Source organism: Nicotiana tabacum, chromosome 24 (genome assembly GCF_000715075.1).
Source record: "Nicotiana tabacum cultivar K326 chromosome 24, ASM71507v2, whole genome shotgun sequence".
In the NCBI taxonomy this organism is placed as follows: Eukaryota; Viridiplantae; Streptophyta; class Magnoliopsida; order Solanales; family Solanaceae; genus Nicotiana; species Nicotiana tabacum.
In genome coordinates this window covers 86,817,811-86,843,964 of record NC_134103.1, presented here as the reverse complement: position 1 = coordinate 86,843,964, position 26,154 = coordinate 86,817,811, and the positions used below count along the sequence as shown (strand labels likewise).

The 26,154-nt window shown below is 35.2% G+C and overlaps 2 protein-coding genes and 1 non-coding gene across 4 annotated transcripts; 2 read left to right on the top strand and 1 right to left on the bottom strand.

Moving 5' to 3' along the window:
* Positions 1 to 7,071: 7,071 nt before the first annotated feature.
* LOC107782996 (histone deacetylase HDT1-like) lies at positions 7,072 to 9,419 on the top strand (the record flags this gene model as incomplete). Its single annotated transcript, NM_001325350.1, is given in 9 exon segments — positions 7,072 to 7,142; positions 7,246 to 7,463; positions 7,582 to 7,598; positions 7,677 to 7,715; positions 7,798 to 7,955; positions 8,662 to 8,712; positions 8,803 to 8,893; positions 9,156 to 9,282; positions 9,356 to 9,419. Coding segments are annotated over 9 exon segments (836 nt in total), but the record flags the coding sequence as incomplete, so codon positions are not given.
* A 1,642-nt stretch (positions 9,420 to 11,061) lies between these two features.
* TRNAL-UAA (transfer RNA leucine (anticodon UAA)) lies at positions 11,062 to 11,144 on the top strand. The gene has a single exon. It is a non-coding gene; the product is annotated as a tRNA-Leu (tRNA).
* A 1,722-nt stretch (positions 11,145 to 12,866) lies between these two features.
* LOC107782995 (enolase-like) lies at positions 12,867 to 16,022 on the bottom strand. Of its 2 annotated transcripts, XM_075247989.1 has the most exons (9): positions 15,731 to 16,022; positions 15,482 to 15,545; positions 14,424 to 14,488; positions 14,290 to 14,337; positions 14,035 to 14,121; positions 13,857 to 13,937; positions 13,391 to 13,492; positions 13,234 to 13,314; positions 12,867 to 12,907 (listed from the first exon to the last, which is right to left on the bottom strand). In XM_075247989.1, the coding sequence occupies exons 1-9, from the start codon at positions 15,794 to 15,796 to the stop codon at positions 12,872 to 12,874; spliced, it is 630 nt and encodes a 209-aa protein (XP_075104090.1). In that variant the 5' UTR covers positions 15,797 to 16,022; the 3' UTR covers positions 12,867 to 12,871. The 2 variants fall into 2 exon arrangements, with proteins under 2 accessions (XP_075104090.1, XP_016459436.1); XM_016603950.2 differs by having other exon boundaries at positions 12,867 to 13,314; positions 15,731 to 16,017.
* Positions 16,023 to 26,154: the final 10,132 nt, after the last annotated feature.

Here is a 26,154-nt window from a genome sequence, read left to right as displayed (position 1 = left end):
GGATCATTGTATGAAAAAACTGTTTTCCTTCTATCTATTTGACAAATTTTATTTTACAATGAATGCTAAATCTTTTTCCCTACATTTTTTTTGCAGCGACTGTGGTGTATACGTGGCGGCATTTACAGAATATGTCAGCATTTGAGAGCTAGCGATTTCAAAGGAAGACTTTTCTGATATTGATCAACACCATAAACGCTATGGAGCGTTACTTTGGGATTATGCTAGAAAAAAGCAAGAGCTTGGTGCAATTAGTGAAAGTGAGGTGACTGGCAGATTAGCAAGAAGAAAATGTGCATCAACTGTGAACGAGAGAACACAAGTCCGAAAAAGGATGAATTAGTTGTCCTTTTCTATAGAAAAATTGTAGTTAAATTGTTTAGTTGTAGCTGGTTTGTAGTAAAGTTGTAGACAAATTGTTAACTAAGAACAAGTCAGCTGCAATTTATTTGTAGCAGATTTGTGCTACAATTGTTTCACCTTTTGTTTTGTTATTCTGCCCATAATTCTACTACTTAGAATAGAAAATATCCGTGTTTTTTTTTTGGTTGAAATTTGTTAGTACTTGATCTCGATATTCTTAGCATATAATTTCTTTACAGTTTAACTACAATTATGTCTACAACTAATATACAAAAAATACATAATCCATTCAATTTTAAGCAGTGTTGTTAGGAAAGGCTGAAATAAATAAACTCAGTAATTGAACAAGACAGCTACAAACCAATTGCATTAAGAGTTGAAAACATTTCGTTATAGGAGACAGTCTTTATTCAAATTAGCAACACAATTACACCTCAACTATAATTCTCCAGAATAGAACAAATACAACTTCATAGCTTAAACTACATATTATCTTAAATAGTACTTAGGGGAAAAAAATCTTGTGACTGTATCAATTTTTATTTCCTTTTGGGAGTATTCTTACAAGATCTTTTGTTATGCCCTTCTAGTCCGTAGTTGCCACGTGAAACCTTGTACTTCTTTGCATTTACTTCATAATATGGTTTGTATCTTTGCTTTTTAGGTCTCCATGGCTGTCTTTTCCCAGTAGGTGGTATTACAACTTCTTCAGCTATATGTTGTGGCACATTCCATTTGCTTTGGTATTTCATAAGTATGCAAAAGGCATTCTCTCGTGTAATAAGGAGAATAATAGTTTTAATAAGACTCGTTCTTGTGCCTCAAAACTGCCGAAGCATGTGCACAAGGAAGTTCATCAAGCTGGAATTGTCCACAACTACATCTTTTGTTTTGCACCACCTATCAAAATATGGATGTAATACGTGGAATCCCTCACCTACAATTTCATTACAAACACACAACAAGTTGACATCAACATATACAAAATAACTACAATTATACAACACTTTATCTACAATTAACAGTATATATTTAGTTTGATGGAATCAATTATCTGATGTTATTGGCTATAGCTTACTCTTATCTTCTGCGATAATGTCATGTTGTCCTCCAACTCTTTGTTGTATTTTTTCCCCAGGTATGTGAACTTACCCCTTTGCTTTCAATAACTTTTCATTAGTCTAACGTTCAAGAAGAGTCTTCATGTACTATAATAGTTCTACTACGGGCAACTCTCTTGCATCTTTTGTTACCGCATTCAATGACTCTGCAATATTTGATGTCATCGTCCACGTTCTGTTCACTGTAGCATGTACCCGAGACCATATGTGATAGCCAATATCGTATAGGTATGCTTTAACATGCGTGTCGATCTCTTCAATCTGTGACATTCTTTCATTAAATTCATCAAGCGTGTATGATTCTGCCGTGGCATAGTACAATCCGCTTATATTTAGATGACCCTTCTTGAACCTTGACCTTACATTTGTCCAAATATGCCACATGCAAGCATAATGTGGCATGCCGGTATAAATAGTAGATGTTGCCTTCAAGATACTCTCACTCTGGTCCGAAATAACACACATATTTGTTTTTTTACCATACACATGTTTGAATTGCTCAAAAAATCAATTCCATGATGCGTCATTTTCTGAATCAACAACAGCGTATGCCAGTGGTAATATGCTACCTATCACACAGGTGGGAAAAAGAAATTCAATTTCTGTAATAAAACTTGAGAGTATAAAAATGCATACTAAAAAATAACTTTACAATAATATTTCTACAATTAATCTACAATGCATGATGCATCCATTGTGCTAGCTGTTAACATTATTCCCATATATGCCGACTTCAAGAAGGTGCCATCAATTACTACATTTGGCCTACAATACTCCCAGCCCTTTATGGACGTACTAAGTGCAACAAATGCGTACAAGAAACAGTCATCTTCAGTCTTCTATAATTTAACTACCGGCTCCGGATATGTATTCTCCAGAATATACAAATAACTTGGCAAACGACTGTAGGAATCAGCAAGATGACCTCTCAAAAATTCCAAAGCCTTTTTCTTTGCTCTCCAACCTTGCATGTATGTTAAGTTCACACCATGTTCAGACAACATATCAGTTTGTATATCTTTTGGCGTGTAAATTGTCTTAGAATCAGCATATTTTGGTATAACCATGCTACCCACTACCATGGCAGTAGGTTTGCGTTGTATGTATGTATTGTCCATCAAAGAGCATGTGTGCAAGCTGTTGAATTTTCGAACCTTGAATAATGTTGATTCGTTTATGCTGGTGGACTTGAAGTGCCATATACAATTGTCCCCAACACATACGAGGCAGTAGTTACAGAATAAAAATAAATTTAAAAATGTGATGAAAAATATAGCTACATAATAAGAGGCTGCTTAAGCACAAAAATCTTATATTAAACTAATTTATATACAAAAAAAAATACAAATTAAATACAAAGAAACTACAAATTATACAAAAAAACTACAAATTAAACAAAAAAAATAAATTTGACAATTGAACTGTTCTTACATTCTTGCGCTAGACCTTTTCACCCTAAGTTAAAACTTATTCATGACATAATAATGCTTCATTGCACTGACAATTGTTTGCTTGTATTGGTAGACTTGTCCTACTTCAATAACATTTTGGCTCATGTTCTGTTATGATGATACTTTCATATTCCACAATTGCCGGAGATGTTGGCCTATCAATCAACTTCACTGTTCCTGATACTTCTCCAATTTTGTTACAATTGCTTGACAATTGAACCACATTACACATACGATAATCGGATGAACTTGCACTCAATTAAAAGTATCTACAATTCAGACCTACATTGTAGATAGGTTGTAGTAAAATTGTAGAACACATGAAATTTAATACTTCAATAGATATAACAGTTGAATTACATTTGTTATGTAGCATCATTGTAGATACGTTGTAAAAAAATTATAGAACACATGAAACTAACAAAACATCACTAGTGAAAAAATAAAGCAAACCTACAATTGTGCTTGAATTAGAGATACTGCATTCCAAATTGGAATCACGTATTGTTATACACAGTGGATACATTCCTAAGCTTTTGTTTTTCTTTTTCGTCTCCATGTATACTCGAACTCCCAAATTATTCCGAATTTTTATTGGAGGACAACGTTCGTTGACAGTGTATGTGATTTCGATAATTTTTGCGGAGGTATCGATCTTTAGATGCTCTGCAATTGCATAATTCAATTGACTATAATTTAAATCCTCGCTGACTACAATTCCATCAATATTAAAATCTTTGTATCTCCCAATGCTATCCTAGTGACTATTTAGCTGAAGCATAATCACTGATTTTGACATTATGTAACGAAATTCAATACAATTGTAGATAATTATTTGTAATTTTTTTTCAAAACTTCCGCTTATGGAACACCAGAGGAAACAGAGAAAACTAGAGAATAGAACTTGATTATGGTGCGATGATAATCAGAGAAAATCGACGTAATAGCAGGATTCTAGAAGTACATTGGCTTGATTAACGTGCGATGATTGCATCGGTAAAATATCTGAAGAATCCTACGCGATCCCAAAATTCCGCGTCTAAAAAGGAAGGCTACTACAGAAAGGATTTTATTTTAAATAAATGTATATATTTTATAGATAAAACCTGTTTAGGTCGGGTAAATAACTAAACGTGGATATTTTTGATAATAAAGTTTCAAATAGTGTATATGAACGAAAAAATCCCTTTCTACATTGCCATATATCCATCCCTATCTATCCAAGTTTGAGTGGGTTTGGGCATTATCCTCAGAACAGTTTCACTTATAATCTCATGTTTGATGACTTAATTTTTCTCATTTTTAATTATAAAATTACAAAACTACTTTTTGTCATATTAAGATACGAATTACTTGTGAATGGCTTTGATAATACAAACAATTAGAAGCTTAATTATACTACGTCATTGCCATGCCAAAGTTCAAGTATTATAAATTCTACCTCACGTTACGAAAGAAAAAAACACTTACATAATGCAATAATTTTTTATTTTTAGTTTTTTTATTCCACCACATCAGGGTAGAAAGGGGACAATAAGAAAATTTAACAGACATTTATTGTATGATAGAGTCATTTGATAATAAACCTTGGCAATTGTTTTATTTGTAAATGTTTTAGTTGTCTTTTATTTAAACATAAATATTTAAAATTTATATGCTATTTTTTTTTTTCTTATGTAGAATTTACTCAACTCATATGGTGAGTGACATTGAAAATTTGATATTTTAGTCATTTTTATAAGAATTCTATATGTATTTAATTTAATTTAATAATGACAAAAATATAATTTTATGAATCCGCGATCATACATGAAATTTGTATCGTCAAGGAAGAAAAAAAACAACAGACAAAATGAGTGCGTTTTGTACAATGCAAAAAATACAAATACTTTTTTGTATTTTTCTAATATTTAGTTGATGGATAAAAACATAATTTTTTAAAAATATATGTTAAAAATTAATGATATTACCAAACGTATGATATCTTGATAAAATCTTTGAATAAAAAATAATAATAATATTTTAGCGTTAGTTATTAGATCAATTAATATGAAGTTAGAAGTTACATAGTAAGTTATATAAAAAATTATTTTCACATTTTCCTGCTTTTTAATAGAAAATGGAATAACAAAACACTAAGAAATGATTTTCTCATACCAAACACTATTGGGTAAAAGGCTATAATTGCCCCGGTACTTTCGTTTATTGTTTACATCAATCCCTCGTTTCGAATTCAGTCCAAGACTAACCCTACCATTAGCAAAGTAAACACATTCACCCTTGACGCTAACGAAATTCCACATGACACCGGTCCCAATATTAAAATCCCACCAAATACATATCCTTTTTTATTTATCCGTCTCGAAAATTATTCATACCCGTTTAACTCTAACCCGAAATAATTTGCCTCCTTCTTAAGTTCGTATGATTCAGATTAATGTTAAACGGGTAAGAATAATACCCGGGGCAGATAAATCAAAGAGAATATATATTTGATGGGGTTTTAATAATGGGACCGGTGCCACATGAAATTCCGTCAGCATAAAGGGTGAATATGTTTACTTTGCTAACAGTAGAATATAGTCTTGGACCGAATTCGAAACGAGGATTAAGGTAAACAATGTACATGGTCAATTTTAGCCTTTTTCCCAACACTATTTGAGCAGACTAGTAATCATAGCCCAACTCGAGTCTCCCGCTTATAAACCTACACTTCCCAACCCTAACACTTCCATTTCTCTCTCTCTCTCTCTCTCTAAAACCCTAGAGTTTTATCTATATTTCTCTTTTCTCGAATCAGCAATGGAATTCTGGGGTACAGTACTCTCTCAATCTATTTGCCTTTTCTCTCTGTCTATCATTTCATTAATTTTAATAATCTGTATTCCTCGATGCCTTTTCGTTATATTTAGTTTTCTCCTTTGTGTTAGATGTTATTGGTTTGATTATACGTTTCATCACAGTCTATTTATCTGCTATTTCAATCTTTTCATTGTTTCTTATGTTTTTGATGTTGATAAATTTAATTTATTGTGCATTTTTTGGATTATTTACTGTTTTGTGATAGCTTCTCGGACTGTGTAATTTTTTTTAATGGTTCTATATTTTGCATGCTCGACATTGTAGAGACCGAGAATAAGCAGCTAGAAAATGCTTGTGTTATAGTGCAAGGCTGACCTTATATGAGTAGATTAAGAGTGGACTCTGCTTTGGCATCTAAAGGGTGGGCCCTTCCCTTGTAAAACATTTTTTTTTTGTATACAGCTAGAAAACAATTTTTTTGTATATATGTAAACTTTTGAATTGCCTTGATATAAGGGAATATAGTTCAAAAAGTGAATTTTTTAAAATCCCCTTGTTGCAATTCATGGCTCTGCGACTGTACATTATGATCCTGAAATATGGTGTGTTTATGTTGCAAATTGGGCATAAAATCTGTCATCACTTTGTCCTTTGGGTTCATTTTCCATACCTACGATATAATAGGCTATGATAAGGTATTTGATTTAGAAGACAAGGCATAAGAGGTTGCTCTGTTAGCTCTCATGTGGGTTGTATGAAATGAGAGGAATAGGAGAGCTTTTGAGGGGATTGAAAATGATTTTGTACATTTGAGGAATAGCCTTTTTGTTTTTGATTGCTTTTTGGTGCACCCATGAGATCCCTACTTGTATAGATGATTGGGTGTCTTTCGTAGAGAACCATGTGCTGTTGTAGGTTCTCTACTTTTTGGTATACAGGATTCTTCCCATTGTTAATAGTATAATTTACCTTATCAAAAAAGGTATTTGATTTATCTCTTTCAGAATCATTTTCTTGGAATCCTAAGTGTTTGACGCAAAAGAGCCTCGACTCTTCATTTTTATATTGGAGTTCTTTCTACTTTACTTAGATGACAATGTGCCTTGATGTTTGTTATATAGCTCAAAAACCAGTACATCAGAAGCTCTATTGGATTTCTAATACAATTTGAATGTATTTTCCTGCCTCAACTCTTGTGTAATAACTGTATTGTCAAACATTTTTCTTTCTTGTTCTTTGTGCTATACTGTTGATACTTCATCGATAATGTGTTTCTTTCCCGCGTTGTATTGGAATTGTGCAAGTGCAGTTTTTCTAAACTTACTGTCATTTAGGTGCTGAGGTGAAAAGTGGACAACCTTTAACTGTACAACCCGGGGATGATATGGTTTTGCATCTTTCACAGGTATTTTAAGTTGTCACGAATTTGATAGGCAAATTCATTTGATATAGCTTGTACCTTGTAGACATCTCATTTTTGTATTCTATCAATGTATTCCTCTTTGTAGGCATCTCTTGGTGAGGCAAAAAAGGATAAAGGATCAGAACCTGTATGCTTGTCTGTGAATGTTGATGGCAAGAAACTTGCTCTTGGAACACTAAACTTAGATAAGCTGCCTCAACAACAATTTGACCTAGTTTTTGATAGAGACTTTGAACTATCACACAACTGGAAAAATGGTAGTGTCTACTTCTTTGGATACAAGGCAGCTAACCCATACGAGCAATATCCTTTTCATCGCCTGTTAACTACTCTATCTTTCTACAATTTCCTTTCTTTCCATTGAAAGAAGGTATAGTTGTCAAAATCTTTTTGTTTCCTTGACTATATTTCTGTGTGACACGGAGGAAGATGAAGATGGTAAGTTAACATCTTTGTTTGAGCTTATTTAAGCTTCAATGGATTAGGTCATGACTTAATTGTTATTTTATTGTTCAGAGTCTGATGAGGAAATACCCCTTACTCTTGCCAACACTGGTAAGGAAAATATTTTTGTTGAGCTATTTCTTAGATGTACCATACATTTTAGTTCTGAAGTATTGCCTTACACGCCAAACAGGAAAGTCTGAAGCTAAGGCTAGTGCAAACGATTCTGCTTCAGGTAAGCAGAAGGTGAAGATTGCGGAACCTAGTAAAGATGCAAAGGCGGATGATGAAGATGATAGCAGTGATGAAGATGATACGTCTGAGGATGAAGAAGATTCTGAGATGGGGGAGGTATGATTTTCTAATACATGCTCAATGCCTTAAAAGTGTTGTTGTAATGCATGTTATCATCCAAGGTTCTTAGACTCTAGGTTAAGCACAAAAAATGGTTTATACTTGTTTGAGCTTGTTGAACAATTTTCAGTCAGTTGTTGAAATAGGTTATTCAACCTCTGGTATTTGAGTGATCTTTCAAGATTTCATTTTTTAAGATTTGGAGCTTGGTCAGCTTTATAAAGTTGCATTGGATTTTATTTCCCAAAGGATATTTTTTGCGTTTGGTCTTCAGAAAACAATAGCCAATTTAATTTCTTTGGTTGCTATTTAACATATTTTCGAGTAGCCAATAACAACCAATATTTGGTTTAAGGAACAAAGGGCCGAAATGCGATTGTCAGCTTTAGGCCATTGTTTTTGCCAATAAAACAGCTATCAAAATGATTATCAGATTGTTTTTGAATGTTGTGGTGCATGTTGAAAAGGCAGAACGCTGCATCTGTTTTGAGCTTTAGATCATCCTCTGGTCTATGCGAATAGTCTTAATTGTTGCTTCAGCAGTCTGAAGCATTAACCACAATGCAAAAGAAATTTTGTTCTGCATAACATAGCTTCCATATTTTTGTACTCCTGCTAATTAAATGTGGGTTCATTGATATCACTTCTAGTGATATATGCTTTCTTTCCATTGGCATTTTTTAATAGACTATTCTCTGTTCAGGATGAAGATGATAGTGATGAAGATCAATCTGATGAGGAGACACCAAAGAAGGTAGCTCGTAGTTATTGGTCCTCTCTTTTCTCCTGAATTTCTTGAGCAGGAAGGTGGGTTAACAGTACCTGGGTCAATTTTCTTTTATAGGCTGAGCCTAGCAAAAAGCGACCATCAGATTCAGCTATAAAAACTCCTGCACCCGATAAAAAGGCAAAATTTGCAACACCTCAAAAGACTGGTTAGTTTTTGTCACCTTAATGTTAATCTTTGATATGCATTTTCTAATGTTGGACTGTCTGCTGCTGTCCTTTGGATTTGCATGAGAAAATTGGACCAGAAACTGGAATAACCTTTGATTCCTTGGGAATATGAGAATCTGACTCTAATGTTCAATATATATATATATTACAAAAGCAAGTGGCTCATTTTTTGCATCTTCACCAAAGTTAATATGGGATTAAATTATCTTGTTCCTGAGTATTTTATTTTGGGTGGTTTAGATGGTAAGAAAGGTGCTGTCCATGTGGCAACGCCTCACCCCTCAAAACAGGCTGGTAAGACTTCTGGAAACAAGTCAAACCAGACTCCAAAATCTGGCGGATCTCTTGCCTGCAAGACGTGCAGCAGGTAACTTCAATGCGGTTTTATTTATTTTAGGAGCATTAGGTTGTTCCCTGGATTCATGTATTTCTCCTTGCAGGACTTTTGGTTCTGAAACTGCTCTGGAATCTCACTCAAAAGCTAAGCATAGTGTCGGGAAGTAAATTGGTGTAGAATCGTTTGCCTGGAGATGTTAGTTTTGTTTTGTCAACGTTGGAGGGAATGATAATCAGAAGAGTGTGTTAGTATTTAGTAAGTACATCTTTCGTTGGTTTACCCTATGTAAAGCAAGAGTTAGGTCCAATTTTGCTGCATACTGGTACTAGTGAAGGTTTATTTTTATTTCGATGTTGACTGTTATGTTGGTTGAGAATCGATTCAAATTAATGGTCGTTACCTATTGGTATTTTGTTGTGTGCTTATATTTTTGCTGCTTGACGAGTTGCCGCATCTGCAGAGCATGTGATTATCTGTTTCTTTATTTGATATTTCCAGATCCCATATTCTCTTTAAGGATGTGGTTTCTGTCTGACCACGTTCTTGGGGAATAAAAGTGCTTATGTATATATAGGAAAAACTGATTGAGTTGTAGACTTAATTGTTTTGGCTGTGGGGAGAAAGCAAAATTTGAGTTGTTCTTGGAAACAAATTTTATTTGGAAAAAAAGTACTTTACAAAATTAACAATATATATTGATTGGAAATGTTATACTAATATATATTGTTTTGAATTTATGATACTCCAAAATGGAAAGCTTAAGTTAGAAATGTGTTTCTTTTGAACAAAATGCTACAAACAACGAAGACCTTATACAAATAGATAGGCATTTCTTTGGAACAAACTAAAATAGAAAAAATGTAGTGTAAGATCGTAAGTAGCAAATATGAAATTGGTGAACTCACCTGCATTTCCCTTCATTTTATGTAGTACGATCAGTGTGTCCTAAAGGGAAAAGAAACCAAACGGTAGTAGTCAGTACTGAGAGAAATTGATGCAAAGAAGCCAATTTATTTTGAAAAGTGTTTTTAAAAAAAATATATTTGGTGGGAAGTAATTTGTATTTGACTAAATAATTTGAGCGGTCATTAGTGTTTGACTAAGCTTTTAAGTATATTTTTCTCAAAAGTACCTTTAGGAAAAACTATTTTTTTCCTTTTCTCAAAAATTAACTCTACTTCTATTCAAAAATACTTTGTTCCTTAACTTTAATTAAAAAACACTTTTCACATAACAAAAAAACGCCTTTATTCAAAAAGAAACTTGGCCAAACAAGACTATTGGTGTGGATATTTGGATAATACAGCTGGTGTGCGTGCCAACAATTCATAAAATAATCAGATCAATAAAGCCAAATATGCGTTTGAAAAACCCGTGTGAATACAAAAAACCATTCAGAAAAATGTCAGTAATGTGCATCAAAACAAGTGCAAATAAAATTTCAGAGAATAAGGCAAAACACCAATAAGGCAATAAACCAACCCAAAAAATAAGAAATAAAAAGCGAGTTATTGAAATAGTTGAGTTCGAAGTTTTATCTCTCTTCTTTTCCACTTTTTTCTTTTTAAAATCTTTTTGAGTGGACAACGCTTTCAAGTTTTATTATTTTCACACAAACAAAGAACGTAATAAGATTACTCATCAAGTTAATGTCAAAATTGGTAGTTATAGTTAAATGAAGATCTAAAAGAGTAGTTCTCTGTTAGTAAGACAAACTTTCAAAAAACATAGACACACACGAAGATTTCAAAATATAAGTAATATATTAACTGATAATAAATATTTTTAGCAACAAACCAAATCATAAGAGCTGGTTTGCCCGAGAGGTTAAGGGGGAAGACTTAAGATCTTCTGCACATAAGTGCGCATGGGTTCGAACCCCATAGCCAGCATGTTTTTTCTTCTTTTTTTTTAAAAAAAAAAAAAAAAAAAAAAATCTATTTTCTTTCTTTTGTCTAAAACTTTACTCCTTTTCTAATATTTGAACTCACGCTTGGTAGCTTAGCTTTTTCTATTTTTATTTTTCATTATTTTCAGATATATCCAAGATTGTGTCTAACACTTCACACAAGGATTCTACTTTCATATCAACTATAAAATTTTGAAGAATTAACCCAAATAACTGCCCACCCAACCGCTTAAACTGAAAATAGACAGTGGAGGTATAATAAAAGCATAATTTATGTATTATATGTGTATAATTATGTATAATCAATGTATAAATAAACTATGTATATGGCTATAAATGTAAACAATGAATATTTTCATTATTTTCAGATATATTTAATTGTGTCCAACACTTCACACAAGGATTCTACTTTCATATCAACTATAAAATTTTGAAAAATTAACCCAAATAGCATTCCAATCAACTGCTTAAACTGAAAATAGGTCGTGAAGGTATAATATAAGCATAATTTATGTATTATATATGTATAAGTATGTATAATCAATGTATAAAATATATATGACTAGAAAAAGTAAACATTGAATACAGACAGCTCTTTGCGTAAAGATCCCCTTGCAAAACATTTTTTATTTTCAGGAAAATAAATTAATAGAAAAATCTCCTTTATAACTTGAATTACGTATTTTGCTAGTTCTAACCTAGGCTTGAAGTGTGAAGTAAATTTCAAAGATATTTAAAGGAATTAAAAATATGATTTATGATGGTAATAAAGTTTCATATACAGTAAAAATCTCTTATACTAAAGGGTGATCAGCAAGGGCCTTTCAAGCCAAGTGCCATTAAAACATTTGTTTAAGTCCCAAAAGTTAAAGGCATCAAGTGGACTAAATCATTTTTCACTTTAAAATAAATTTGAACTATTTAAATGTATGAAAGTATTACTATTCTAGTTAGTGGTAAAAAAATGAAATTACTAGACATGAGAGTTTAAAAAATGTACGACGATATGGTTTTGCTTCAAAATAAATTTGAACTTTTCAAAATATAGTGAATTATTTTTGTCATTTAGTGGTAAGAAGATTGAGATTACTAGGCTATGAGAATTTCAAAAAATTAAATATTACATTATCTTTGATTTTTTTTAAATATTACATAAGTCTTTGTGAATGGAAAAAAAGCATGGAAAATGGTTAACTATTACACATTCGGACGAAAACATACACAATAAGTTCAAAAAAACTTATTAAAGTTTGGTTTTAAGTCGTTACTTATCTTTTTCAAGTCGGCTTTGGTGAATATGTGAAATAATATGAAACATATAGACTATAATACAACATGCCACTTTTATCAAACACAAAATTTGATGAACAAATATAAATCAATGAAATTTTCTAAGAGAGTATTAGTACAAAATATTCAATTAAATCAAGAGAAACTGTTGAGATGGTAAGCCTTTGATTATACATGTACTAACAACGATAACTGTCGGCAGGTTGCTTAGGTCTATATAGTCCAAATGATCCGCTTAGAAAAGAAGTCCAAATTTACTTTTTGCGTAGTTTGTATGGAGATGCAGGAAGGGGTGCTCCTAGGTGTTAAAAGGAAGATCTGCGAGGAGCCAACCCTAGTATGAGAGGACTGGGTTGGGCTAACTTATGGTGTACCGATTTTTATGCCAATAGCAGCGTCGAACATCTATCTTTAATTGAATTATGAAACTTTCTCCCCGAGCAACAAGTCTACAAACTGCACATCCGGTTACAAAACCAGCAGTCAGAATAAGATATGCCCTGCCTACAAGAACCTTTTCCCAGTTCAGAATTGTCAAGACTCAAAATATCAGAATAAAAACTGAAAGTTGAAATTTGAAAATCGGTTACTATCCTAGAATGACCATTTCCTTATTGGAAATTTTGGTCAGCCTAAGAGAGTCCCCTCTACATTCCAGACTAACAGTTCATGTTTAGTAGGGCTCAACAGGGATGCGGAAGCTTGCTCCAGCTTATACAGCATCTTGACTTTTGAAACAAATAAATATTAAGGGAATAGAAGCTAGAACGACTATGTGAAACCTTCAAATGGTGATACACTTCACAACCCATCTTCATGGCCTCCTTAAAACTAGAAGCTCCAACAGGAAGAATCATAAATTCCTGTAAATAACAAATAATGAATATATTTTATCTAAACATCATTTCACTAAATCTTTTAATGGGAGAAAATACATACCTGCATCGCAAGTTTGTTTCCAGCATGGGACCCACCATTGATGACATTGAAAGCAGGAACTGGCAAAACCAACTTTTTGTTACCCGCCAAATCGGCAATATGCTGCAAAGAGAAGGCAGCTCAAATTGTAACTCGTAATCATATATTTTTTCAGACTGGATATATGGAAAGAAGAGAAAGGAGGTTTGGATCTTTTGTTTTCTCTTTTGGGCGAACAAGTGGCCACGATTCTATTACCTTATGATGGGGAGAACTAATATAGTAATAGGAATAGTACCTATTTGAGCAAACTTTAAACAGTAGATTGTTACCCCCACACGTAGAACAATAAATTCAAAATACAAAAATGTTCCCACATTGAAGAAGAAATGGATGGAGGTTTGGGGTCAATATCTTTCCATTTGGACTCCGCTTATTTGGCAACAGAAGATCATTGGATTCTATAAAAAACAATTGTTTAATATACCTTATAAAGTGGAATGCTCTTGACAGCAGCGCCAGCTTTACACACTGTAAGCGACACAGCAAGGATGGCATTTGCACCAAGCTGTCAAAAAAGCCAACACAAGTAAATTGGTAATTTGTGCGCTTCTGACAATTACAACTTACAAGTGAACTTAATGTTGAAGCTTATTCTTGGATACCTTTTGCTTGCACCAACCCCACTCATTTTGAGTTCCATCTAGCTGATGAACCATATAGTTATCAAGACCAGTCTGATCAGTTGGGTCCTACAAAGCAAGGGAACCTCGCGTATTAGGCACAGAAACCTTTATCCGCTAATGTTACTCAACACAATAATAAGAAGCATTGTGTTCTTTCACACCAAGCAAATAACCATCAAATTCTCCAAGAAATATCCTCTTCAAAGGTAAAAGAAATTACAGGAGGAAATATACCTTGCCAACAAGAGCAGGGCCAATAATTGAGTTGACATTGTTTACAGCCTAAATGAGTGGAACAAGGGAGCAAACCAGCAGTCAGCAGTGAACGATATATCAACCAATTATGTGTTCTGAGATGCAATACCAACCTTTGAAACACCCTTGCCAAGGTAGTCGGATCCTCCATCCCTCAATTCAAGGGCTTCATATATTCCTATTAAATGAACGACAAAATTGAATTCGACAGAGTTCAATAGAAGGTACTAGGAACAGAGGAAGCTACAATGTCAAGAACTAAACACACACACTTCACATTTCCATCCGAATTAAAAGTACATTGTCTTGCAATATCCTTATAGATACAAATGGTTTAAAATTCAAGAAAATACTATGAAAATGCCGATACTAAACACATTTGCCTAAAAAAGTGAGCAATGGTTGGTCACTCTTCTTATCTAAACAGCCAGACAGAAACTCATAACAAGAAAGGGTGAAATCAACAAAGCCATACTCGGAAAAGATATGGCATTTTGCTAAAAACTTAAAAGCAATCATCATCTTATAATACTTATAATCATGGGATGGAGCCAGGGAGTTAATCGCCGAAAAATTACATTATATATACAGGTCACAGTTATTTTTTATGTATATATTATAGATGTTGAATCCCTTTGACTTTTTCGTATGTTTACTTCTTTATATTTTGAACTCACTTACTGAAATTTCTGGTTCCGCCACTGCTTATAATATAATTTTTTTTGCAAATGAGAAATCCCTAGTGGCCCACAGTTCCAAACTTTATGGATAATGGGCCCACCTCTCTATCCTTTTCCATTTAAATACCAAGTCTCTGTGACATGGTAAAAATTTGCGATGTGCACTTACCGCTAAACCAAAGGCCTAGTGGCAACATACTTATAATATAAATCAATGGCCAGAGGCGGAGCCAGGATTTGAAACTTATAGGTTCGGGGTTCTAATCATTTTAAGTTACTGGGTTCTAAATTTATAATTTGTACATATTCAATAGATTTTTTAAGACAAATACATGGATTAGACCAAAGTGATTGGGTTCGGCCTAACTTGTACCCGATGGGCTAGCTCCGCCCCTGTGACAATGGCTTGCAGGTCTGCGTAAATACTCCAAACCCATACATGCTGTACGTAAAAATTCAAATAAATACAAGGAAAATAAATAGAACTTCACCAGTGGATGCACCACTAGGAACAACAGCTCTAGCCCAGACACCATTTGACAAATGTACATCAACCTACACAATGTACAAATCAAGTAGTAACTAAACTATTACCAATTTTACACTAATATACTACACCTGTCTGAAATCAGAATGTTATATATACAAACTTAACATAGAAATAGAACGATAAAGGAAGAATGTAATATAGGGAACATCGTAAAGGGCTGAAACGGACGGAGATTTGGAGGAGAACGAACCTCAACCGTAGGATTACCACGGCTATCGAAGATCTGACGAGCCTTGACGGACTTGATAGTCGCCATTGTGGTGAGTTTGGGATATGCGTTCGAAGGTGTTGGGTTGTTTGTGAGAGTGGGAATGAGACGCTACGCTACGAATTTGTTGGTTTTGATGGATCTCTTAATTTTTGTTTTCCTGAATATTCTTTTAATTAACTTTTTTTTCAAATTCTTTTACTAATTATTACTCCTTTCGAAATTGTTAGCGTGGACATAATAGCCAAATAGATGCCTAGAGTTGGGCATTATTAGCCTGCAAAAGTGTTAACCCCCAAACAATAAACAAAAATATAATTGCTTGGGCACTTTATTAGAATAAAAAGGAATGAGTCAAGGTATTGAGTCGATTTAAGTTGGGGTTGAGTTCTAAATTGATCCAGGTTCTTAATTAATATTCACGTTAGTAAATCTCATCGTAAAATATAAAATACGATGAAGATTACCACTGAGCTAATTAGGTAAAGTAAGATGACTTTGGGAAGATAAAAAAAGAAGAAGATAAATGACCATTGAAGCTAATTAAGTAAAGTAAAGAGACTTTTGTTACAAAAAAAAAAAATACTCATATATAACTTTGATGACCAATTACCTATAGTCAGAGTGACCATATGAACAATCAACTCAATAAACAACTAGTATAATGTTTTGGGAACGGAGAATGAGATGATACAATAACGATGGATGTAAATTGATATATAGACAAACACTTTAACTATCACAAAAATTCTACTTGAACACCTCAACTAACACTTTTACTATATCTTTACCACACCATTTTAACATGTCCGACCTAAGCTTATAAAAAAATTTCACGCGTGTTATCATGCGCTGCCAGCATGGATAATGTAACCAATGAAAAATTTCCACGTTTATTTACAATATCACATAGACTTCTTTGCCGAGTAAAACCAAATATAATTACCCTCTTCCTAATAACCCTCTCATTTTTACACATTCCTAAAGACAACAACAACAACAACAACAACAACAATAACAACAACCCAGTATAATCCCACTAGTGGGGTCTGGGGAGGGTAGTGTGTACGCAGACCTTACCCCTACCCTGGGGTAGAGAGGTTGTTTCCAAATGACCCTCGGCATCCTTCCCTCCAAGAACTCCCCACTTTGCTCTTGGGGTGACTCGAACTCACAACCTCTTGGTTGGAAGTGGAGGGTACATTCCTAAAGACAAACGACCAAAAAAAATCCCAAGTCCCAAATTCGATTCCAGTAAAATCCGTCCAAAGCGATGCATGTCCATTGATTCTACTTCGTTTTTGTTCGTTATTCGGTGGTAATCAGTGCTATAGGTTGATATTTGTTCGATTTACCTTCTGTGCTTGAAGAACCATCATCAATCGAAGTACTAAAATGTTGAAGCGTCGCTTGATACTCATCACTGAAGTGCTGAAATGGAAAGTCTTTTTAGTATTTTGTATTGTAGTCATTTTAGTGGTGGGCTTCTGTGCGAGTTGGGACCGATTTGGGACCACAATTAGGGTTTTTTTTTTTAAAAAAAATTTGGGAATATTAAAAACAGTGATGTCAGACTTTATTGCTGTTAATTTTAACCGTGGTGGTAACTTTACCCTTGACCATAACTCGAAATATGTGGGGGGGGGGGGGAACAATAAGTGTTAATAGCTAATATTGACAAAGACCACTTTTCAATTCCAGAACTATTATATTACACTAAAAAATGGGATATGCTACAGTGAGTGGCTTCTATTACCAAGACCCAAAAAATAAGAATTTTATCTATGTGGATAGTGATGCACAATTATTTAATATTGTGTGTAACCTAAAAAATTAAGATGAGATACATTTGTATATTCAACATATTGTTCTAGACGCTGAGTTAGTGGATGATGTGGCACCTACTGGACTTATTGGTGGTCCAGAATTATGTGTAACTGAAGTGAATGGCGCATCTAGGGAAACAAACATAGAAGAGAAGGAAGATATTTTTGCTGAAAATGAAGTAAGGGAAGATGTTGCTGCTGAAACTGAAGTGAGGGAAGATATTGCTGCTGAAACTGAAGTAAGGGAAGATGTTGCTGCTGATTTAAATAGTGTGAGGGGGGAAGGGGTTGTTAGGAAAGATGTTGCTGCTGATATAAATGGTGTGGGGAGGGAGGAGGTTGTTAGGGAAGTTGTTTCTGCTGATTTAAGTGGTGTGGGGAGGGAAGAGGTTGTAGAAGGTGATATTATAGATCTCGGTGGTACTATTTTAGATTTGGAGAGTAGTAGTGACTCAGATTTTGATGTTGTACCATAAGAAGATGATAGTGATGCTGATGAAGAGTTGATAGCTGTCAAGAATGCAAAGAGAACAAAGCTAAAGGCTATAAGAAGTAAAAAACCAACTGTACATGTAGAAGTACCTCTAGGAGAAGGAAAAACAGATAAAGGTTTTGAAGACACCGACAAGAACAAGGCAGACAAATATACTGGTAAATTAGGGGGGATGAGGACTATGTTGATAGTTCTGATATATGTAGTGATGATTCTGATGATGAGCTAGATGTAAAAGCTGAAATTGGTGTTGATTTACCAAGTAGAAGGAAGAGTACAAAGTTAAGATACGATCCAAATTGTGTTGTGGCTATTTTTGAACTTGGCATGATATTTTGAGAATGTCAATCAATTTAGGAAGGCGGTAATTGACTATGCTATTGAATACCATGCATAGTTGAAACTCAAACCTAATGAGCTAACTTGGGTGAGAGTGAAATGTAAATCTAAGATTTGCGAGTGGGATTTATTTGCAAGTCTTGACAGGGATTCAAGGAATTTTATAGTTAAGAAGTATCATCCTATTCACAAGTGCACTCCAATGAACAAGAACAAGATTTGTAATTCTAAATATATTGCTAACAAATTCAGAGATATGATCACTTCTCAGCCCTATATTAGGATATGGGGAACACAAGAATTGGTTAGAGACAAATGTTTATATGTTGGTAGAACCAAATGTTACCGGGCAAAACAGATAGTTCTTAGGAAGTTTATGGGGGATTGGGAGATAGAATTTGCTAGATTATGTGACTATGCTGATATTATTACACAAACCAATCCTGGCAGCACTTGCTTGGTCAAAACTGACAGAACTTCAGAGCCTCGAAAGAATCTATTTAAATATTTCTATGTTTGCTTTGATGCATTGAAGAAAGTTTGGTTGGAAGGATGCAAGAAGATCATTGGATTTGATGGGTGTTTTCTAAAGGGAGCATGTAAGAGTGAATTGTTGGTAGCTATTGGGAAAAATGAGAATCAACAAATATATCCCATTGCATGGGTTATGATAGACAATGAGTCAAAAGCATCTTGGAGTTGGTTTATAAATAACTTAATATCTGATTTGGAGTTAGGAGACGGAGCTGGATTAACAGTTATGTTTGATATGCAATAGGTATTTTACTTTATCTCTACATTCTTTTTTAACTTACTACTTCATCTCAACTTTCTGTTTTAACTTTCTTAGTCATCTCTACTTTCTGTTTTAAATTTCTACTTCATCTCAACTTTTGGGGGGTTCTGTTTGATTTATTGCTGTTTTGTAGGGATTGGTACTAATAATTCAAGAGTTATTGCCAAATTGTGAGCATCGAATGTATGCTAGGCACATATGGTCTAACTGGTCAAAAACTTGGAGAGGTGAGGAGATGAGAAAGCAATTTTGGAGGTGTTCTAAGGCTAGTTTTGAGGTGAAGTTGGAAGAAGAACTAGATGCTTTGGGAAAGCTTGGAAAAGGTATATGTGAAAACTTATTGAAGTATAACAAAGAATATTGGTAAAAAGCTTTTTTCCTAGAACACTCTAAATGTGATATTGTAGAAAATAATATATGTGAGACTTTTTAATTCTTAGATAATGGCACATAGGCACAAGTCTATTATTAGCATGTTAGAGGACATTAGACATAAAGTAGTTAGGAGACATGTTGATATGATAAAGTTTGCAGAGACTTGGATTACAAACATTTCTCCTGTGGAAGGGTGATTCTTGATGAAAATAAGGAGTTTTTGTAGGAAATTCAAAATTTTGTGGATTGGAACTGATGGGTTTGAGGTTGATGAGTATGAATACAAATATATAGTGAACTTGAGGATAAGAACATGCACTTGTAGATCCTGGCAGTTAAGAGGGATCCCTTGTGCACATGCAATATGTGCAATCTATCACCAAGAAGAATAACCATACAATTATGTGGATCACTGGTATAGAAAGAAGACATTTCTCAAGGTATATCAATACTTTTTTGAACCAATCCTCAACATGAAGATGTGGTCTGACACTAATAATATGGTAATTGAGCCTCCTGCACCAAAGCCAATGCCAGGCAGGCCCCAAAAGAAAAGAAGAAAGGCCAAGAATGAGCCTAAGAAAAAGTAGTATGGCAAGCTCTCTAAGCAATAAATTAAGATGACATGTTCAAAATGTCATCAAGCAGGCCATAACAAGTCTACATGCCAATCAAGGGTATGTTGTAATATTTTTCACCTTTTTATTCACTTCAAATGCTAACTTATATATGTGTTATAATTGGAATTTTTTTAGGGTGGAATGGGAGAGTCTACAAGTAGACAGTCAACTCAAGCAACTCAACAATGCCAAGAAAGTCAAGCAACTCAAGAATCTACAGCAACTAATACAAGCAGTGGCAGAGGAAGGGAAACAACACTAGATTTGGCAGGGGTGCATTTCCAAATGCACCTCCAGCAACTGCTCCTAGAAAACTTACTGTTGGGGTGTCACGACCCATAAATCAATCGTCGTGATGGCGCCTATCGTGGATCTAGGCCAGTCTCAACTCAACAACCCAACACCAACAATATTAAGATTGAAAACGTTAACGGAAGCATTTAGCATTAAAGAAAAACTATTTGAAACATAAGAAAATCCCAAAGTGATACAATCCAGCCCAAAACCAGGGTGTCACTGAGTACATGAGCGTCTAGATCAGAAATACAGTCTACTACAGTGTCTAGAGATATAAACTGAAAGTACGATAAAGATAAAGAAGGAGAGTCAAGGCCCGCAAACGCCGTGCAGCTACCTTGATAGTCTCCAAAACTCTAGGATCCTCAATCAGCAACCGCCGCTACGACCGGTATCGCCTGGATCTATACACGAGGTGCATGGAGTAATGTGAGTACACCAACTCTGTAAGTAACAAGTCCAAACTTTGGACTGAAAGGTAGTGACGAACTCAACCTCAACAGGTATAACATAAATAAATGTGCATAAATGTAGACATGCTTTCAAGTCAAATATACAACTCAAACATTAAAGGAAATACAGATCTGAACAGTATAAGGTATACAACTCAGCTATCTCTACATATCAATGCACAGACTGTATAAAATGCACCATGTGCTCCACTCTCAAGTATTCAACCACTCGGTACAGTATATGGCCATCCGGCCCAGGGAAATCCATCCCGGAACATATACAACACTGACTATAAGTCACCAGTACCGAGAAAAAAGGGCAATCTAACCGTGTGGAGAAATCCATCTCCAGGTATCAAGTACTTCGGACAAATCCATGTCGAAGGAAAATCCATCCCTCAATAATATCATCCGCGCTCACTGGGGGTGTGTTACAGACTCTGGAGGGGCTCCTACAGCCCAAGCGTTATTATAATCATCAACATAACTACTGCGTCATGCAGCCCGATCCCATAACTGTCACTCATAACCAGGCACTCGGCCTCACTCAGTCATCAACCTCTCCAGTCTCACCCACGGGCTCACAATGTCAAGAAAACAAATCCGGAACAATGATATGATGAATCAATAAATAATTGAGACTGAGGTATGCTATAAAAATGCATGAACATGACTGAGTACGGAATATTAATGAAAATAGTAAGTTGACAGTAAGAAACGACCACTAAGGGTCCCAACAATACCGGCATAAAGCCTAAACATGATATCTAGTATGATTTACTACTCAATTACTTTATCACATGATGAAAACATGGATATCAACACGATAGAGTCGCTAAATGGTGCCATAGAATCACCCAAGTCACAATTCTCACTGTGCACGCCCGCACGCCCATCACTTGGCATGTGCGTCACCTCAATACCAATCACATAGCATATAATTTGGGGTCTCGAACCCTCAGAACCAAGTTTGAAAATATTACTTACCTCAAACCAAGCAAAGTCATACTTCGGAATGCCCTTGCCTCTCAATTCTGCCTCCAAACGTCCCGAATCTATCCACACGCAATACAATACGATCAATATAGGCTAAAGGAATCAATTTCACAAGAAAAATACCAAATTATAGCCAAAAATCCGAAATCGGCTCAAACCCGGCCTCCGGGCCCACGTCTCGGAATCCAACAAAAATCACAAAACCCGAAATCCCACTCACTCACGAGTCTAGTCATACCAAATTTATCAAAATCCCCTTCAAAACCTCAAAATCCCATCTCAAGGACTCTTCTACTTTTTCTCCAATTTTCACCCCAAATCACAATTTAGATGATAAAAATCAAGATATAATCATGGAATTTATCCAAAACTATCAACTCCGCTAAAATCCCTTCAAGAATCTCCCAAATCCGTGATCTCTAGCTCAAAATATGAAAAATGAACTCGAAACCTCAATTTTGAATTTAACACTATCTGCCCAGATTTCCTTCTTCGCGAACGTGACCGTCCTCTCGCGTTCGCGTAGGCCAACTTGACTGCCGCTCCACTTTACTCTTCGTGAACACGACACGTGCCTCGCGAACGCGATGCTTTACTATCTCAGACCTTCGCGAACGTGACCACCACCTCGCGAACGCATAGAACAAGGACCTGGGGTCCCCAACTGCCTCACTCCTCTTCGCGAACGCGACACCACTTACGTGTTCGCAATGCACACACTGCCCTACCCTTCGCGTTCGTGTCCGCGTCCTCACTTTCGCGAAAGCGTAGAACAAAAATTCACCATCTCAGAAACACTCTTCGCGAACGTGAAGCCCCTCTCGCGAACGCGTAAGAGGAAACCAGAAACAAAATACAGTAGTAGATCAACTATCTCACCAAGGCCAAAAATGATCCGTTAACCACCCGAAACTCACCCGAGGCCCTCGTGACCTCAACTAAACATACAAGCACGTCTTATAATATTATACCAACTTAGTAAAACCTTCGAATCACTCAAAACAACATCACAACACCAAATTACACCCGGATTCAAGCCCGAAGAACTTCTAAACTTTCGAATTCCACAAACGATGCCGAAACCTACTGAACCACGTCCGAATGACCTCAAATTTTGAACACAAGTCAGAAATGACACCACGAACCTACTTCAACTTTCGAAAATCCAATCTGACCCCAATATCAAAATTTTCACTGCCAGCCAAAATTCTAACTTTCGTCAATTCAAGCCTAATTCTACTATGGACCTCCAAATCATATTTCGGACACGCTCCCAACTCCAAAATCACCTAACAGATCTAACGGAACCATGAAAATTTAAATCTGAGGCCGTTTACACATAAGTCAACTTCCGGTCAACTTTTTCAACTTAAGCTTTCAATTAAGAGACTATGTGTCTCAATTCACTCCGAAACTACTCCGGACTCGAACCAACTAACTCGGTATATCATAATATAGGTGAAGAACACAAAAAGAAGCAGAAAATGGGGGAACGGGGCTATAACTCTTGAAATGACCGCCCGGGTTGTTGCATGGGGTTAAAAGAACAAGGGGAAGAGATGCTGAATCTACACCACCATCTAATGGACAGAAGAGGCCAAGAAATGTTGGTTTTGGATGTTACACCAACCCTACAACTGGAATGACTGTTATTAATGTAAGGACTGTCTATTCATAACTTCAACTTGTTATTACTACCATTTTTTATGACTAATCTATATGCTTTTATGTCAATTTCAGCCTGGTAGTTCAGGTGAAAGAGTTGTATCATATGGGACTAAGGTTGTGAAGGATACCAGTGCAGTCAATATTGATCTTGGTTTTAAACCTCCTGGGCTTAAGTTTAAAGACATAAATGTTATAACTACTTCCCAACTACAACAACTAAGTGCAAACAGGAGAAACCAAATTGGGGCTTCATCAACTACCTCTTCAGTTGCAAGTCCAACCCCTCCAGCGCTATAGTTGTGTTAAGATTGTGCTATTTTGAGTTTGAGTTCATGTCTTTTGCTAAGTATCCAGACTTGGATTGATTTTATGTCTTTTTTGGGTCACTAGTTGGCACTACTTTAAGATGTAAACACTTTAGTTGTTTGAAATTGTGACTGGTGTTGTAAACACTTTAGTTGTGAATGCAATTTAAATGCTATTGCTAGCCTCAGTTTAAATCATTCGTGTATGTGCTTTTATGAAGCATTCAGTTTAAAGCATTCAATTTAAAGCATTTAGTTAGTAGCATTAGTAGCCTTTTGCATCAGTTATGAATAACCTGTTTGGCCAAGCTTCTCAAGAGTAAAAAAGTGCTTTTTTTCTCAAAAGCATTTTTTTCTCCTAACTTGAGGTGTTTGGCCAAGCTTTTTTGGGAGAAAAAAGTACTTTTGGGAAGAAGCAGAAGCAGTTTCTGAGAAGCAGAAAAAAGTAGCTTCTTCCCAAAAGCAGAAGTAGAAGCAGTTTTGACTTTTCTTCTTACCAAAAATACCCTTAACAAAATATAGTATATACCATAATAACCGTTAAACCTAATACTTAGGATATTAATGTATAAGTATTTTTTATTATTTTTAGGATAGCTTTCTAATATATGGTGACTTTAGGGGTGAATGCTTTTATATTTGTTGAATGATTTTTAATATATTTAATTATATTAAAAGAATTAAGTACTTTTAAATTTTATTTTCATATTTTACTTAAATAAAATGAAAAGATTTAATTATTGCATGTAATAACAAATTTTGAAGATTATTTATTTACTTATAATATTAATTATTAAGCAAATCTAATCATGTACTTATTCGTAATTTGATACTTAAAAGCACTTTCTGAAAAGCTTGGCCAAACATAAATTATTATTCAAAAGTGCTTTTCAGAGTGATTAGCCAAACATAAACTGCTTCTATGCAAAAGTACTTTTTTCAAAAGCACTTTTAAAAAAAGTACTTCTCAAAATAAGTTGATTTCTTTAGCTTGGCCAAACAGGCTAGAATGCAATTGCACTGTTTTTTCTGCATAAGTTGGACTGTATGTGCTTGGTAAATATGGATGATGGTAGGCTGCGATGGTTATTTGTTATGACTTATCGGTTGAGTTCATGTTACAACTTCAACATTTTAGCACTTTGAATTCCATATTTGAACTAATACATAAAAGGCAATTGTAGAAAAATTCTTTATTTCATTGAAATAAGGCCACATGCCACAATTACATTCAAACAAACTAGATACACCCAAAATATATCAACCACCATTACAAACACAAAATACAGCAGCTAAGACACAAAATACATCAACTAAGACACAAAATACAGCAGCTACTCCAACCACCAGCAAAACCGCTACAACTTCAACGATCGACGACACAGTAGCTATAACGACCAGACCGGTCGTTTTGAGAGTATTATCCCTGAACCCCTATTTACTGCTTCCTCTATTTTATTTTGTGGTTACGTGACTTACCAGGAGGATTTATTTTTGGTTTCGGAGTGAAATGAGACACATAGTCCCTAAATTGGAGGTCTAAGTCGTAGGAATCGACTGTAGTTGATTTACGTGAAGACGACTCCGGAATGGACTTTTAATAGTTTTAATAGCTCCGTAGGGTAATTTTGGTCTTAGGAGCGAGTTCGGATGTTGAATTGGAGGTCTGTATGTCATTTTAACGTCAATTGGCAAAAGTTGGAAAATAGGATGATTTTTGAGAAATTTGACAAGAAGTGGACTTTTTGATGTCGGGGTCGGATTCCGATTCTGTAAGTTGGAGTAGGTCCATAATATCGATTATGACTTGTGTGCTAAATTTGAGGTTAATCGGACTTGATTTGATAGGTTTCGGTGCCAGATGTAGAAGTTGAAGTTTTAAAGTTCATTATGCTTGAATCGACGTGCAATTCATATTTTTAACGTTGTTTTGATGTGATCTAAGGGCTAGAATAAGTCCGTATGAAGTTTTAGGACTTGTTGGTAATCTTGGTTGAGGTCCTGGGGGCCTCGGGTATATTCCGGAGGGATAACACATCAAATTTGGACTTGTGAGCATGGCTGAAGGCACCAGTTTTGGTGTAATCCCACATGCACAAGATTGATCGAAGGTGCGAGCCCGCAGAAGCGAATATTGGGTCGTATAAGCAGGATGGAGAAGTGTGGGCAGAGGTCGCATATGCAAGGAAAATTCCGTATCTGCGAGATCGCAAATGCAGACAAGGAGGTCGCAGGTGCG